The sequence below is a fragment of the Rutilus rutilus genome (assembly GCF_951802725.1).
Source record: "Rutilus rutilus genome assembly, chromosome: 19".
NCBI lineage: Eukaryota > Metazoa > Chordata > Actinopteri > Cypriniformes > Leuciscidae > Rutilus > Rutilus rutilus.
Window position 1 is genome coordinate 32,064,994 of NC_140232.1, and position 18,170 is coordinate 32,083,163.

At 37.4% G+C, this 18,170-nt stretch overlaps 2 protein-coding genes across 2 annotated transcripts in view; both read left to right on the forward strand.

The window, feature by feature from the left end:
* Positions 1-434: 434 nt before the first annotated feature.
* Positions 435-11,243, forward strand: bnip3la (BCL2 interacting protein 3 like a). The gene is made up of 6 exons (XM_084389124.1): positions 435-552; positions 5,327-5,585; positions 6,400-6,481; positions 6,584-6,690; positions 7,636-7,791; positions 8,605-11,243. Exons 1-6 carry the CDS (start codon positions 498-500, stop codon positions 8,651-8,653), a joined length of 708 nt encoding a protein of 235 aa, XP_084245250.1. The 5' UTR covers positions 435-497; the 3' UTR covers positions 8,654-11,243.
* Positions 11,244-16,091: 4,848 nt separating this feature from the next.
* dpysl2a (dihydropyrimidinase like 2a) overlaps positions 16,092-18,170 on the forward strand; it is a 29,435-nt gene continuing 27,356 nt past the window's right edge. Inside the window, exon 1 of the mRNA XM_084389941.1 lies at positions 16,092-16,436. Within this exon, the coding sequence (XP_084246067.1) occupies positions 16,395-16,436 (42 nt within the window). The 5' untranslated portion in view covers positions 16,092-16,394. The remainder of the gene's footprint in view (positions 16,437-18,170) is intronic.

The window sequence follows — 18,170 nt, forward strand, 5'->3', positions numbered from 1 at the left end:
ATGTCTGTGTCTATTTGTCTGTCTATCTCTATATGTCTGTCTATCTGTCTGTTTATCTATATGTCTGTGTCTGTCTATGTCTATATGTCTGTATCTATCTGTCTGTCTATGTCTCTGTCTTTCTGTCTACCTGTGTCAGTCTATCTGTCTGTGTATATATATAAATCTCCATCATATTTGAATCTGTCTGTCTATTTAACTATTTATCTATCTGTCTATTTATGTATCTATCTTTTATGTTTATCTGTATCTGTTTGTCTGTCCATCTATGTCTACATCTACTAAATAAATGAAAAATGCACAAAACAGGGGTATAATTTTCTGTTGCCTATACTTCTGTTTTGTGCATTTTTTATTTATTTAGTAAATGTTATTGAAATTAATGTTCTGAATGTGATGACGTCGCGCCTGCGTTCAGGTGGAGCCATTCAGGGGCCGCAGATGAATGAGCACGCGCGCGTTCACGAGCAGGGGACGCGAGTGACTGGAGAGGCAACATGTCCACCACAGCCGCCGCGCAGCTCAACAACAATGAAGAACAGGGACTCAACGGTAAAACCCCGTCCATGTTTCTGCAGGGAAAAGTCGGGAGGGATCCTAATGTCGCTTTAAATCTGTTGTATGTGCAGGTTTTATTTTTCTATGGAGCTTTAAAACGCTGTTATGCAACATCTATTGTCTCACTTGGCTCAATGGCTGGAATTTCCTCCTTTCTCTTAGGGGAGGGGTTAAAGGGCGGGAGATAAAGATGGCGTCATAACGCGATATCGAATGAGAATGAATGATGTGGCGTTGCTTGGCAACTCTTAATGATTGATGGAACGTTAGCCAACCGTTAGCTTGATTTTAAGTTCGAGTGCCGTGGAGGCGGGGCTACGTTGATATCAAAACAAAGCGAAGAGGGGTTCTGAGAAAAATGGAGGCGGGGGCGTGTAAATAACTAATGAAACTGTAGGAGAGCTTAATTTATTTCGCCTTAATTTAACTGGCTATGGCCTTAATATTTTACTGTTCATTGTGTGCTCCATTCTGTTTTAGTTTTAGTAGCTGGGTTATTCCAGTTAAGCATTACTTCATACCCCCATCATATGGGTCATTACATATTGAATAAATTATATTTTTATCTTTTTAAAAACTGAAATCTCATTAGTTGGTTTCTTTTATCAGAATACCACAATTAAGTGAACACAAAGGTTAATTTGAAATAATTTAGTAAATGTTGTGTTTGCCCGCCCTGTCCTGAAAAAGGCAGTCTATATTGAGACATTTTCCTGTGTTGTTTCCCCCTCTTTTTTCATCTTTGTGTATTCAAAGCGGTCAGATGACCTCAAACCTCAGCACATTTTCTTCATTTTTCACATTCATTCTGTACCTCTGAACAATTCCATTGGTTGCACTTGCACATACGAAGTGAAGTGCAAACCATATTTCCTTATTTTGTTTGTTTGTGCATTACAATATATGGTTTGGACTTGGAGTGCATTTAGTTGCGTCCTCTAGAACCAAATATTAACTATTACTCTTAATTCTTGCACAAGCATTGTAGATTTGAATATAAAGTAGATGAATCTTCATAATGCATTTCTGCATATTTCTGCAAATGTTATAGAACGTGGAGAATGTATAAGTGTGCTCAGGCTCAATCAGTGCTTATTTTTGGGGTAATTTCTTCGGAAGAATGCTATTGTTAGATGCTATTAGTTAGCCTAAAGCATATTCAAATTAATATTTAATGCATATACTGGTTGCACTAGTTGTAAAGTGATGTAATAAAGTAATTTAAGGTCCATCATGTGATTTGACAGGTGGCAGTATCTCTGAAACCATCTGGAATCTTTCAAGAAGCCCCAAGGAACATGTCCAAACAAGTCAGCATGATGTGTAAAAAATAAAATAAAATAAAAATTCAAATGCAATTTTATTACACCTTTAATACACCTTCATGTTCTTGTCGTGTAAATTCACCAATGCACGTTATTCTGAAGAAAAAATATATATATATTTTGTGATCTTTTCAGATTTTCAGCTGGTCTCATCAAGCCCTCTTACTTTTCAGCTCCTCATATAAAATCTCACTTTTCACCATCCAATCAATTCCTGACGTAAAAAATCAAGTCCCATCCTGCAATCATTCTTGAATATTCTGTTGCACTCGGAAATTTGTCACATTACAGTGGTAAAGTTATTCTGGCTTTGTTTACCTATCCGATTTACACTCATAAACCTAGTGTTTTGCCTACCTACCTAGACAGCATGTATACATCCCTATGATGCCCAAAATGCTGTCTAGATAGGCAATTTGATAGCTTTTGAGATGCACTCTGTCTTCTAGAGAGCTTTCAGATGGTGCAAACTCATTAAAATGAGTCCTTCTGTTTACTAGTTATCATTTAGTGGTGGTGAATAGTAGGTTTCTCAGCGTCTGTGGCACACAGACAGATCTGGGTTACAGACACAGCGGGGGGATGGGAGAGGGAAAGCAGCGAGTGGTTTGATGTGCCAGAGATTACATAATCCCTCCCTTCCTCCCGCTCCTGCCCTGCAGTGAATTCCATCGGAGCTGCTCTAGGATCAGTGCAACTAGAGCTGGTGTGTTATAATATCTGTGCATTCATTTGAATATTTTACCACATCGATAGTCAGTCATTCATCACTTTTTGGCCTAGGATGTGGCCAAGTTAGTGGCCTTTTTATATATATTTTTTAGAATGTGAGTGGTGCTCGCCCATGCAGAACTCATCAGCATGTTGTCAAGGTGTTGCTATGCAGTTGATATGGTGGTTACTACGTGGTACCAAATATGGCCTGGGTCCCTTCTTCAATGCAAGTCTGTGGGAAGTCTGAGGTTTGTTGTGATGCAGTGTGACAACAAGAGCTGGTGGAAAATAGTCTGCCATGGCAACATGCCCATAACTGTGGGCAAATACGAGAGTTCATTGTTGTGGGCTGGCCTAGACTAGTGAAGGATTTTGCCATAATAAGATGATCAGACATGCTCATTTAAACAGCATGCTGGCTTATTAGTGCTGCAATGTTGTTGATTATTTCCCTTGATGTTTTAAAAGGTTAGTTGTGATAATGATTAAATTAAAGGGTTAGTTCATCTAAAAATGAACATTCTGTCATTAATTACTCACTCTCCATACCCGTAAGACTTTCGTTCATCTTCGAAACACAAATTAAGACCTTTTCTAAAGGTAGGGTAGGCATCTAGACAATTTTCGGAGAGGCTAGCAATAGCTTTGAAAGCATAAGCCAAGCCTCCTTCAAAACATGATCGCGCACAGCAGAGTTTGCAAAATGTCATGAGATGAGAGACGGCGTTAAACTACCTCATGTCTCAAAGCACATAACATTACAATAATAATAAACATAAACAACTTAAAGAGCACTGGCCCGTACCACCTGACTGCTGTACCACCTGACTGCTGCAGAGTCATTTCGACGTTGATAGTGTTGGCACAGAAACACGCAAATTCAAGTCACAAACTGCTCCAAGTATAACCTCACGGGTTTCCATCTCTTCCAGTATTTACGGCGTGAACGCAGCATAAGCTGGTTGTTTTGGTGCAGGAGGAACTGTATAAGGCGGCTGCTGTTTCGTTTGCGGCGCTCGGTGACTGATGTCTGTCTAACTCTGCATAGCATGAAACGCGCTGATGATGTCACGTGATGTCTGCGCGAACGTGCACGGAGATATGGAAATACATATGTCGACAGGCAGGTAGGACATCATACCATTAAATTTAGACGACCATTTTATGGTCTTTTGCATTCCACAGATCATATTAGAGCTGAACGATTAATCGCAATAATACCGCACGCGATTTGGCAAAGGCTGCAATTATTTTATGCGCAGCTTGTCGGTGGAGTGCGGCTGATTGGTAGTAAATACTGCCCCATTTGAACGCCAGAGGGCGCTCTCATGCAAACACGATAAATATGCCCTGCCGCAGAAGTACAATAATGGCGCATCATTCCAGGAAATCCCTATCGCTGTATCTGAATAAACAGAAGATTGAAATGCTTTGATTAAACATGACTTATAAACACACGACTGCCTTATTCTGTGTAAGAAGCACATCATCTCACAGAAGGAGGAGCTCAGCTGTCGTTATGAAGTGAGTTTGGAGTAAATGCATGTTATTAAATGTTGTCTATTGTTGGACAAGAGGTTCATAAATGCTTCTCATGTTTTGGAAAGATGTTTGACGCGTGTTGTTTTTTCAAATGCACGTTATAAGCGACTCAAACTCACAGTGCTTTCAGATGGAGCAGCGTTTACAGAGCCGTACATCAATGACAAACTGCGCATAAAAAAATAATCGCAGCCCTTGCGATTTTAAAATCGCGATAAGCCATCTCGATTTAAGTGCGATTACATGGAAAGTGCGATTAATCGTTCAGCCCTAGATTATATATACATATACATATAAATACTTAGTGATTGCTATCAGGATGTAAAGAGACTTTCAACCAGCATTACAAAAAATCTTTCTGGAACAAATCGCCTACCCTGCCTTTAATGAAATCTGAGAGCTTTCTCTCCCTCCATTGACAGTCTACGCAACTACCCCTTTCAAGCCCCAGAAACATAGTAAAAACATCATATTTTTTTGTAAAAGTGGTCAATTATGTTTTTTGCGCAAACAAAGAACTCGCGTCACTTCATAAAATTGGTGTTAAACCACTGGAGTCACATGGAAGTAATTAGGATGGTTTTACTACGAAAGTCTTATGGGTTTGGAACGACATGAGGGTGAGTGAGTAATGACAGAATTTTTGTTTTTTTGGGGGTGATTCTTTAATAGAATTTACTTTTATTTTGTTTGGAGCAACAGCAGAAACTTGAAACCAACCACCCAGAACACCATAGCAGCCACAAAACAATGCCTAGCAACATCCCATCACTCCATCATGTTATTAAAGCATCATGGGACCCGTCTGTGGATCTCTGTGTTGCCTAGCAACAGTGAGGTTCAAGTGGGACGCATACGTGTCTCGTGTTTGCACCATGTCAACAGAGGATGTGTGTTCTTAGAAGCCAGTCTCATATTCACTTTTGAGCAAAATGTGTGTGTTTTTGGCTCCCATTTGTCCTGTCCTGATGTCAATCCCACAATCCCCTGAATGAGTCTGCCTAGAGAATGAATTGAAAACGCCCGCTCAGCTCCACACCAGCGGACACGTACACTAAGGGTTAGAGAGAGGTTAGAAACTCTCATGAAAGACTAAATTATTTCACTGGATTAAAATCAAACTACGCCCATTTAAATGCAGGAAGTGTGGAGGAGCAGGAGCTGATGCGACTGTTTTGTCTTTTTAGGGTCCTGGGTGGAGCTGGAGATGAACGGAAACACTCAGCAGCAGAACCCCAGCTTGCCCTCGCTGCTTCTGCTGGGGAATGGGAACCAAGGCGAGTCCCAGGCTTCACAGGCCCTGGAGGCCGTGCAGGAGGAAGAGGAGGTCCTAACAGGAGGACTGGAGCACGTGCCTTCCTCCTCCTCCATCCATAACGGAGACATGGAGAAAATCCTGCTGGATGCCCAACACGAGTCCAGCCCCAGCAGTTCATCCTGCAATAGGTATGACAGGTTTGCTCTTCAAACTCTCAAAATGATTGACAGGAAGAGAATGTTTCTGATTGGCTAAAAATGAGTGGACTACTCCCCAGACCAGGGTTATTATAGTGTATTAGCCCCCGCCCCGTTTTTCAGCGGCGCTAGTTCCGGAAGTATTTTTTCCATTCATTTGTCCCATAGAGATTTTTAAAGAGTCTTCGGTAAAGCGTTATAAGCCATGAACCGAGCCAATCAGCTACGAGATGTATATCAACATTACAAACTTTAATCTGAAGCAAAAAAGTTTTTGAAAATCATACAAAAATACAAAGGTGCAAGACTGTGTTACTTAATGGCTTTAGTGAGTGAAAGAACTACAATCCCATGAAACACTGCAAACAGCATAATAGGATATAAAACCACGCATTTAAACATTTTGAATATATATAAACAATATATTTTAAGTTTATTGCTAAATAAATATACTGAAATATTGAAATATTCTGAGAGTGTAGAGAGGCCCATTTACATTTCGACTCTGATTGGTGGAATGTTCTGTACAGCATCATGGGTAATGTAGTTTTTCACCACGAATTCCGCTGTTAAACACGATGATTTTTAAACTACGTTGAAATAATGCTGGCTGATGGCTAAAAATCTTCTTTTTTTTAAAAAGCTCTGTGTGTTTCCACATGTGCAGAGCTTTGATTTAGCACTTTTATTCTTAGATCTGCAGCTTTCAATACGGTGTAATTCACTCCACACATGATGATTCAGGCGTCTGATTTGGTTTGTTTCTCTGATCTGTATTTTACATTTCTCTGATGTGTGTTTACAGCCCACCACGACCACACAGTCCTGACCAGGATGAGGGGCAGATCATGTTTGATGTGGAGATGCCCAGCGAGAGAGAGTGTCAGGTACACCATAATCTAGAGTCTGAACTACAGTGATCTAGCGTGATAGTACTGTTATTTAAGGAGCACACCTTAATGAGTGCTGTCTTTTCTCATCTCTTTCAGTCAGATGATGATAGTCTGGAGAGGGACAAAGAGGATGATATCCTCATGAATAAAGGGGAGAGTTGGGTGGCAGACTGGTCCAGTCGACCAGAGAACATTCCCCCGAAGTAAGAACCCATATTAAACCATTTTGTGTGTATGTTCACAGTTTCATCATATGTGACACATTGCCACATGGAAAATGTCTTCATTTCTAAACAAATCCAATATATATACTTATTTTATTTTCATAAAATATTCTATTTCCTGTGAAAATTAAATGTTTTTTTCTATTTAATTTGATAATTTTTTATTTAAAATATTTGATTGATTGATTGATTTTAAATATTATGTATTTCTTAAAAATAGCTTTATTTCTTATTTATTTATTTTAAAGTCCCCGTGAACCAGAAAACCTCCGTTTTGTGACGTATATAAAAGTGAAACAGAGTATTGAATAGAGGGCGGGGTTTTACTTCAGCACACGGAAGCAAATTTTCTGATTTTGATTAATGATTATCACAACAGTCTATTTTTTTTAATGTGTATTATCTTGCATGGATTAATTGTTTACCTTAAGTGTAGTAATGTGCGCTAAGAAAGTAAATAGGGTAAATTTTGATTTCATGACGACTTAAAAAACAATTTTCTCAATAAATATTAAGTTTTATTTTATTTATTTTATATTTATTTAATTATTTAAAAAATGTTAAATATTATAATTATTATATTATGTTATATATTATTATATATTTAAATATTTGTTATTTATTTAAAATATATTTTAAATTTATATTTATTTATATATATATATATATATATATATATATATATACATACACATATATATATATATATATATATATATATATTTATTTATTTATTTATTTAAATAATTGTATTTATTTATTTAAAATGTATTATTTTATTTTGATATTTAATTATTTAAATAATATTTTCTTATTTTAAATATTTAAATACAGGACACCTCAACACCTCAGTAAGGTGCTAACAAAAGTGTTCTGCAGTGTAAGTGAGACATTAGTGTAATGGTTCTCTTTGACCGCTCACAGGGAATTCCACTTCCGCCACCCGAAGCGTTCTGGATCGGTGTCTCTGAGCATGAGAAAGACCGGTGCTATGAAGAAAGGAGGCGTGTTCTCCGCTGAGTTCCTCAAAATGTTTATGCCCTCGCTGCTGCTCACCCACATCCTGGCTCTGGGACTAGGGTGAGTGCTAACACACACACCATATACTGCTCCAGCTCAACCTGTCCTGTGCATCTCACAATAATCACTACATGGTCTTACATGTAATTTTAGAAGTAAAAACGTTTTGGCAGGTAAAATGTATTTATTTGTACATTAAGCTTATATTTTTCCCCTGAAGTGCACTTATAATGTTAATCAAGGTTTCCTGCACCAGAAAGTCGTAATTTAATTTTATATGCCCTGACCCCTGCCCCTTTGTACGACTTTTACTTGTTAACCAATCTGAAACGAGCAACAACATCCCCACCAAGATGCCAAATATTGAATATGCGTTATTATGTAAATGTGGGTGGTCATACACTACCTTTCAAAAGTTTGGGGCGTTAAGATGTTTTTCGAAGAAGTCTCTTCTGCTTACCAAGATAAAGAAAAAATGAGAAATATTTTGAAATATTATTACAATTTAAAATAACCCTTTTCTTTTAAAATATATCTTATAATGTAATTTATTCCTGTGATCAAAGCTGGATTTTCAGCATCATTACTCCAGTCTTCAGTGTCACATGATCCTTCAAAAATCATTAAATCAATTGTGCTGCTTCATAGTAATATATTTAGTATATGTATCTATTATATTTAGTTTTATTCCAGTATGCATAATTATATATATTTTAAATTGCAATAATATTTTTTACTGTATTTCTGATTAAATAAATGCAGCTTTGGTTAGCAGAAATCTTACCGACCTCCAACTTTTGAACATTAGTTTGTTTGTATTAAATATTTACTGTATTAATATTATATTATACAAATATTATGTTCTTTTTTTAGGGTCTACATTGGGAAGAGGTTGACTACGCCCTCCACCAGCTCATTTTAAACCGGATCAGACCCCAGTGCCTGGACGCCCCATCATGAGCAGTCGTGGCACAGCGGTGGCCAATCGCGTGATGATTCCTCTCTCTCTCTCTCATTCTTTCCCCTGTCTGTCTTTCTCTTTTCTTTGAATCCACGCCCCTGGTTTCCCATCACCCCCTCTGACCTTTATCAGTGTCGCAATTCCTTGCCCTCTAACGCCGTGGCTTACTGACATGTTTTATATGTTTTTATTTGGACATGTTCTGATTTATTCACTGACGCAAGCTAAAACCCCAGTTACCACTCCATCACTAAAACCACGCCATATTATCTTTTATTTCTGCATGACGCATTTCATATGCAACTAATATGGAGTCTCTGTGTGTGCTCCTGGGTGTGGCCAGGAATCTTGGGAAATTGTAGGTACCACTGGACCGATACACAGTATAGTGCCATCTTTATATCGAGTTCATTGACTCCTAATAGGACATTTAGTGAGGTTTCACACTAGAGAAATCATTCTAGAGAGATAATTCTGTGCGTTTGAATTGCTTCCCTTCATGTGCGACAGAATCATAAACGCATGTTAGAGTCATTTCGATTACTTCTATAGGAGAACGGCCGCTTCATGAGACCGTTTGAAGTCATTCTTTACATAATGTGCGCTTGCTGCATTATGTTGGACTGTTAGTTATTTTCAAGACTTATTTGATGTAGAATGTAAACCTTTATAGGTTTCTCTCAGTTCTGTTTTTGGGAGTTTCTGAATATTCACTTTGATCTTTACTTCCAGAAAGATCCAGTATGACAGATACAAAACTCAAGCAAACTTTATTTCACAGTGTCATTGTTACTCGTTACATGTAGTTACTGTTGTAATAACTATAAATGATGCACAATTACATGCAACTAACCCTAAACCAACCCCTATTCCTAACCCTATAGTAAGTACATGTGGTTAATTATTAATACTCAGTACTTCTATGTATAACTACACTGTAACACGGACACCTTAAAATAAAGTGTAGCCCGGCAGAGTATAAAAACATAAGTAAATCACAAACTTACATGTTTTTCTAATCAGAAGACCTTAAGCTAAAGAGATCAGCATGGACGTACATCTGTTTAAGAGCCAAACTGGTCCGGTTGTAGTTGTTTTTAGAGTTTCTAGGAAAGCTACACACACACATACAAACTTACGCTCTCTTCTTTGCCTTGATGCATATCCTTCTCGCAGCAGTTTCTGACTGTGTATCTCAGTGCCAAAGGGGTTTCCACCGCCAAACCCAACACGAGTCCCTCGCACTTCTCGTAGACTCTGCCTGGTGTGAGTGGATTATTTGTCCTGTCGGTCACTTCATTTTGACAACACCTTACAAGGCCTTTGATTTTACTGTGAACACCCTGTTGATATTAGTCATAGTGTTTCTAAGGTTGTGTATAATACGCTGTTGTACGTACTTTTATCAAAACAACAGATCCACACTCCGTCTACATATTTTTAAGTGTCGTTTTACAGATGAAACTACTCGTTTAGAAGACTTACTCTTGCCGATATACAGAGGAAATCTGTGTTGAACACGTCCGGCTCATATTTCATCCCATGATTATATTCTAATTTATAAAGACCTAAGCCAGGTTTAAGATATTGAGGTATTATTTGCATGACAATTAAGCAAATGTTCTCATTATCATATTGTGAATAATTTATTTTTATTTTTTTTATTTATACACATTTATGCCCTTAAATTAATGCTGTTTTAATAAAATACATAACTATGTATTACACTAATTTTTATTGTAATACAGGACAAATGTCATGGAAATAATGTCATAATTAAAACAATAATAATAATCACTCATATATATATATATATATATATCCCCAATTAGGGGAAAAAGATAACCTGGACATTTTCTAGACCGGTGTTTCACCCTCACATTATCTAGTAGCACTTCTACTAAGCAAAGTGTGTTTAAAAGACCTTGAAACCTCATAGCTGAATAGTCCAGTGAGAGTTCTGCTACTTTAACCAGTTAACAGCTCACCCTTTGCATTGAGGCCGTCTGTGTCATTGTGCCACGCTTTACTTCTTTACTCTGTTTTCATGCTTTTCATGCTGTCTCGGAGGGGGAGTGGAAATACTAGAGGCCAATTTAGTGTCACTTCAGCCGTGCCTCGAGTTTTGTTGTTTGCACCTTTTCTGAGCCCCATTGCATGCGTGTGTTCAGAGAATCCACATCAGGACCGGCGGCGGAGGTCAAGTTAGTTTTCCCCTGCGTGGGGCGGAAATGACGACTGTGAATGGAATAGCTGTAGCTCATGTCAGATATACGATAAGCTAGCCCTGCCTGGTCTATGTTGGGTGGGATGTTTTACGCACATTATTATGTTTTCTTTCTCTGTTATATCTCTTGTTGTTTAGAATTTTTGCTTTAATCATGAGTATGGATACTGGAGGGCGGGGCCCTCGTGATTGACAGCTCTACAATGTGTTTCGTTTGAATTCCAATCGTGACTGGAGTGATGAAGCAAAGAACATGTAGTTTCTCGTATTTCGCTGGTATTGGAGGAAAACTGAACTGATATTAAAATATAACCCTGACATTCATATTTTCTTTTGTTGTCTTTCCATTGTTGGTTTGTGTCCATGTTGAACATTTCTCATTTGTTTTGCTTTTGCCATGTGACAAGTTAGGAAGTGATATGAAACCCATTAACTTTTCCTACAATATTCATTCATCAAATATTCTTGCACTAATCTACATGTGGAACTAAACAAACAGTCCCAACTTTTTTTGTTGTTAATATTTCAATAATGTAACAACACATTTGCATGACCGCAAATCATGATATCAGTAAATGTTCTCGTAAAATGCAAGTAAACTAAATATTTATTATTTTTTAGTAATTGTTTGTTTTTATTTTTACACTTCTAGGATTTAATTCATTTTTAGCTTTATATCAATTCACGAAGCCTCTGCGGTTTCTTAACAAACCCCAGTTTCACCGTAAGGGTGCTTTAATAAACCAGGAATTGTTGACAGTCTCAAAAGCTTCATATTCTGTAGTCCAAATTCTTACCAAATACCATTCAAATCAAAAGGGAAAATGATGGTTGCCCCCAAACTGAAACAAACTCTTTTTTTCTTAAATTGAGACTGGTTTATTAGAATGCTGTTCCAGGATTTCTATAATTCAAACAGTAAACCATGGCGCTAATGCCAAGATCATGGGTTTGATTTCCTGGGAACACACGCACTAATAAAATGTACCTTAAATGCAATGTATTATATAAAAGCATCTGCCAAATGGATAAATGTGAAAGACCAGCATGTGTCTTTAGCTTTATCATTTAAACCTAATGGCCTAGAATTTTTTTTATGAACTTATCCTAGTGGTTTAATTTCCGCCAAACTAGTTTTTCCATCTCTCGACAACTTTGCATGTTGGTCAAACCATGTAACGGATCAATGAATTAACTAACCAGGAAAGACTGGCTGTATTAGCATGAACACCAAATAGCATTTTATATATGATTGCCAGAATGACTTGATGCATACAAGTCAAATTTGAAGACTATGGTGAACAATTTCTCAGGTTTCACCCTATAGGCTATTTAATGGATTTTTTGCACCTTTTTGTTCACGGATAACCCTTCTAAATGTGTCCAATCTATGCCAAAATTGGCTCAAATCCTATTCATATCAAGCCTCATAAAAGACACCAAATTAATGTTAGGTGTTCAGTACGATTCTCCAAAAACACCTTAATGAATTTGTCGGTGAAGGCACAAAACGGCAATTTAGGAAGTATCAGAAATGGTGTCCTAGTAATTAATTTGATTACAGGTCTGAGTTCTTGTCAAATGCTATAAGGTTATTAAAAATGTAAAATCTACACTTGGCCTTTGAACTACTTTTCCTAAAACTACCACTTGGAGGGCTGTAACCAATCCACTCAACATGTGGCATTGATGCATTTGTCCCTGCATGCAATTCTTAATAAATCAATGGCAAACACATTCAAGCATTTTCCATTCATCTGACGTTTATATTTATCCATATTTCTTGCCATTTCTGAAGGTAAGATAGTAGGCTACCACCATCATGAAAGTTCTCGATGGACTAAAAGCTAATTTACTGGTGCACGAGTGTGTGTGTTTGATGGAATGACTCGCGCGTGAACTGTGAATGCATGTGATTGTTGAGCACTATGAATGTGGGGTTTTGTGTTTTATTTGGTGAAAAGTCTCCACAGACAGGCAAGCATGCGACCTGCGCTCTGACTGGTGGTCTCTCCTGTCCTGATGCATGTGTTACAGGTACAGAAAACCGCATGGTACAGGATACTGTTACGTGCAAACTTTAAATATGAAAAGCTAACAAATGCTTCAGTGAGAGTCAAAATGGCGTTATTTTTAAAGAGATAGTGCACCCAAAAATTTGAAATCTGTCACTCGCTCTCATGACGTTCAGATTTGTTTGACACTCTTCTGTGAAACATTAGAGTCTTCACAAAGCTCTTTTCTATAAGACAGCTCAGTGACCACATGCAAAAAAATAATAATTAAAGGGAAGATGGCTTAAATTTGGGTCTGTTCCTCGCAAAAAGTACAGAAAACATCAGAATTTAGCGCATTTTTGTCTTATTTTTATGGTTTCTCTCTGCCAAAAGAAAAACCTCTCCCCCATGTTTCCTTCACTTGCCTTAATTATTGCATGCTGAACTTTTATTTTGTTTATTTGGATGGTTGGTCGAAACACAACCAGCGTTTGTTCTCATAAGTCACTCACTGTGAATAATTTTCACAACAGATTCAGTAACATTTAGATCTGTATTGATTAGGTTTACTTAAGTCTGTTTAGTGATTACTGTGATCTTTCCATGTGTTCTGAACCTGTTTTTTTTCTCCTAAAATCTGTTCGTAGATGGACAGAGCTGTAAGCTTTCTTTTGCCAAAGCATTTTTGCCTGCCTTTGTAAAATATAAATTCACGACACTTGTGTATATCATGTCTCGTGTTTTGTTTGCATTAAAAGTAGATAAATGATGAACATCAGAGTTTCATGTGATTTCCGAACGTGTTTATATTTCTTAAAATGTAACTGAATCTCATCTGCTAAAAGAGCATTTCGAAGTAATTTATTCTCACTTTAACATTTGTGTAACATGTCTGATATTTAATATTAGAATACTGCATATTATACACTGTAACAATGAACTTAGTCATTGTCACATGCAGTGTTGGGGAAAGTTACTTTTAAAATAATGCGTTACATTATTGCGTTGCTCCCTAAAAAGTAACTAATTGCGTTACTTACTTTTTGTAAAAAAGTTATATTATGTTACTTTTGCATTACTTTTTCTCTCCTAGGCTGGGTTTGCTTGTTTGTTTTTTAATAAATAAATGAAAATTATTCTAAGGCAACGTAGATACACGTTACTGCATGTACTTATAGTAATAACAGTGAATTATGCATAATTACAAGTAAATAACCCTAAACCATCCCCTAACCCTAACTCTATATTAAGTGCTTGTTAATTAATATTACTCTCTACTTATTTGAGTAAGTACAATGTAACTATCACCTTAAAATAAAGTGTAAGCAAAAAAAAAAAACAGTTCTGTTTTTGGCTAATGTAAAGGCCATTTCACACCAAAAGTGAAATGAATAATGAGTAACTTACTTATTTTGAAAAAGCAACTCCGATATTTTGTTGTAAATGTATCAGTAATGCATTACTTTACAAGTTACTTGAAAAAGTAATCAGATTACGTAACTCGTGTTACTTGTAATGCGTTACCCCAAGGACACATGACATGCATAGGCTATTGAATTTGAATCACGCCCATAAAATAAAAAGTTATTTTGTATTTTTAATCTGAATTGTCGCCTAATCGTATGATAAATCAATAAAGAAGAGTAAACATTGCACATTATTTACACTGATTCTAGGAATCAAATATTTAATTAGTATAAAAGATTCTATTGGATACAAAGAAATTTATACTGGATTTTTTTAAACTAGAGGTGCATAATTTAGATAAATTGTGCCTAGTATACATAGTGCAGGAACAGTATGTTATTCTAAATATAGTCAGTGATAATTTGCACATTACTGCCTCCTAATGCCTGAAAACTGTCATTGGCCGTAAACAAACATCCTTCCAGATCCACAGATACTAGATGCACACTGTGATTTTAAACACTGAGAAGAGCAAGTGGAGGTTTCTAACATGCTTGTAGTTTGCATGCTGGAGCTGGTTTCAGCTTGTAAAGCAGCTCACTGGTTGTTCCTTTTACACAATCACATTGTCTTATTCTATTCAACAATGTGAGATGCTTCCAAATAGTGTGAACACTCATTTTGGTCACATTAATAAAGAACGATTAGCCATGCAGTGAGACCCAGGCCATGAAATACCAAACGATCTCACACAAGAGCAGGATCCATTGTGCTGCCGGTGGTCTTCATTTATGGATGACAGGCGTAGAGGATCAGCCTATGCCCAGTTACCCACGGCAACCATAGAAACTCAGTGGGAGGAGCCTGTGGGCTTCCATTCACGTGATTGGCTGCTGGCAGGTGTTCTGAGGTTGCATATGCTGAAGTGGAGGGGCTGAGTGTGTGTGAAGGAGAAATGCTTAATTCATTATTTGTCAACATATTCCCTTGTTATCATTTTCCCCATTATAGGCTATTTAAATATGAGAGATCTCAAAAGCGAAATCCTTAAAAATCTGACTTATTGACCAGCAGGCCTGACACATTCAAATTCCTCAATATATTTTCATTGACATATAAAGTCACACGTACTGTTTAATACAACAAGGCACAAAGAATCAAATAATCTTCATCTGTATTATACAATAATATTATTATTAGTCCTAATCAAATATATTATATTGTTCAATGTTTTCATCATTTAAAACATCAGACCCATAACTTACTATGCTTTATCCCACTATATTCATAAATCAATCAATCAATCAAGCTGCTAAACATTAAAAAAAACAGCTATATTAAAACTTGTTGTCGACACAATATATTTCCCAACAGCTTTTATTTCATAAATTTAATTAGGTCATTAGGGATAGACCAGGCCAGAAGACTGGTTTGTATGAATGCTAATAGTTTTATTTTATTTTACTTTTGAATTGTCTTGAATTGTTTATCTGAACAGCAAACAAAACTAAACAAAATCTGTATAGTTTTTATACAAAATGTATATTATCCCCCCCCAAAAAGATACCAAAAAAGATTATCAACAACCAGGGATATGAAACATTTTTATCAGTTCATTTTATACAGAAAATGTTACTCTTCTGAAAGCTTTTATGTTTCACACAAGTTTATCATCAAAATAAGTTTATGATTGTATAGGAATACATAGAAAATCTATAGAAATAGAATTGATTCCTTAACGTGCGTGTGTGTGCGTGCGTGCGCGTGTGTGCGTGCGTGGATCAGGGTGGGGTGTTGCGCTGCGCATGCACGGTGGCTTTGGCCGCGTAAATCTCCATCAGTGTCTGTCTGGAACGTCCTGCCGCTGCGCCGGAACAAGAGAGAAGAGCCCGTCTCCTGAAACCGAGGGGAAACTTCATCATCCACCTTTAGAATCTCTGCAGGATTGTCTGGAAACATCCCACCATCGCATCCGGGTTGTTTAGTGCCGACAGCGGCGGGTGTCATTGAGCTTCTCCAAACGCGCATCGGGAACCATTACGCGTGCGGATCTCCAGCCATCAGCGCAGAGATGTCCGGATACCAGGGCAAAAAGAACATCCCTCGCATCACTGTGAGTACAGATCAACACGAACGATGGTCTGAAAGCACTCGCGATTATGAATGTGAGGTGATGAAATGATGACAGCGACTCCTAACAGGAGCGGAGATTCCTATAATGGCATTTCAGTGATGAAATGATCAAGTTAAGCCTAATATATGCAGTTTGCGGTTTTGTGCTTTCACGGTGGTCCAGTTATGCCAATACCTTTACATCAGATGTTGGATTACTGTCACCTCTCATTTCAGTGTCACACACACATCAAACGGGGTTCTTTGTGGGTCAGATCCATTGAAGCTCCGCTAGGTCCCACTGGATGAATATTTTACCTTATGGAAAGCTGTCGTGCATGCATTATAAAACAGCCTCGTTTAAATACAATATAATGCATTATCCCAAGCCATGAACATTGCAATACTTCAATTTATTACATTCAATCCTATTTTGTTGCTATATCATGTCACAAATGCATATACAGTAATTCATCACTGGTGATTTTTTGTGACTAGTGTCTCTGTATGCATTGAAATCATCCGCCATCAAAAGTATTATTATTTTTTTCAACATTTAAAAATGACTGTATGGAAAGCTGTTCAGCATTCATGCATACATGTATTATTTTAAGATCCTAGGAGTATGTCTCATCTTCCTAGGAATATCTTATCTTCAGTGAAGCGTTGCATCATTGCAGTTCTTTGGAAATCTTTGTGAATTATGGTTTCGTGTGCACTGAAAACTTGAAAAACTAGCTTGTGAAAAGCATGCATACATCCTTCGGGATATATCATAGCCTCAAATCAGAGAATCCAATCGAGCATTATTCACTATTCCAACTGAGCCTTCAAATGTATATATCTATCGCAGAAATGTATCTTACAATATAGGCTATATCTCCAGTGAATGATGGCTTTGTCAAAATCCACTTTCAAAAGTGCAGTTCATTAATGTAAAAAGCAGCTTCGGTTTAAGTGCCGGAGCAATGGCCTCCTCGTACACCCCCGCTGGTTTGACAGCCGTGGCAAATTCAGAAAACCGTCTCCAGAGGAAATGGATGAAAATCCTCTTCTGAAAAGTAGGTCAGTGAATGTAAAGTGTATGTCATGGTATGTGGTGACACTTGCCTGTAATACATGATCCGTCCACCACTGGCCTATCACAGTGCAAAGACAGTGTGCACTGCATTCGATATTCTCTGGGATTGTTTCAGAGGCGGTGATCTGGTTGCAGAAGGCCTGCAGGAACGGACAGATCTGGGACAGGAGGGAGAAAGAGGAAAACTCTGCCTTTGCCGGTAGATCTTGCCTTTAGCTCTTAAACGTCAGCTAAGCTTCAGCCATCTTAAGGGATGGTGATAAGACTGCCAGTGGGTGGCAAACGCTGATACTATGCTGCACTATACTACACACTCAAAGACTTAAAGGACTAGATCAAGATCACGTTATGTCATTGTTCCAAATCTGTATGCTGTTCGTTTTTCTGCGGAGTGTTTGAATATTAATACAGCTCTTTTGCATACAATGATATTTTATACTGAAATCAACTGTCAAGCTCTAAAAGGAACAAAAAAGCACAATACAGTAACCTACAACTTAGTCCATATGACTGATGTACTATATCTTATGATATTGTTTATCGGCTTTGATGAGGAACAGACCCACATTTTTTCTTCGCAACGATTTTAAATCTCATTTGCATCCATGTGTTTAGAATCAAAAGCTGCCATGCGCTATTGTAAATTAAAGCCGA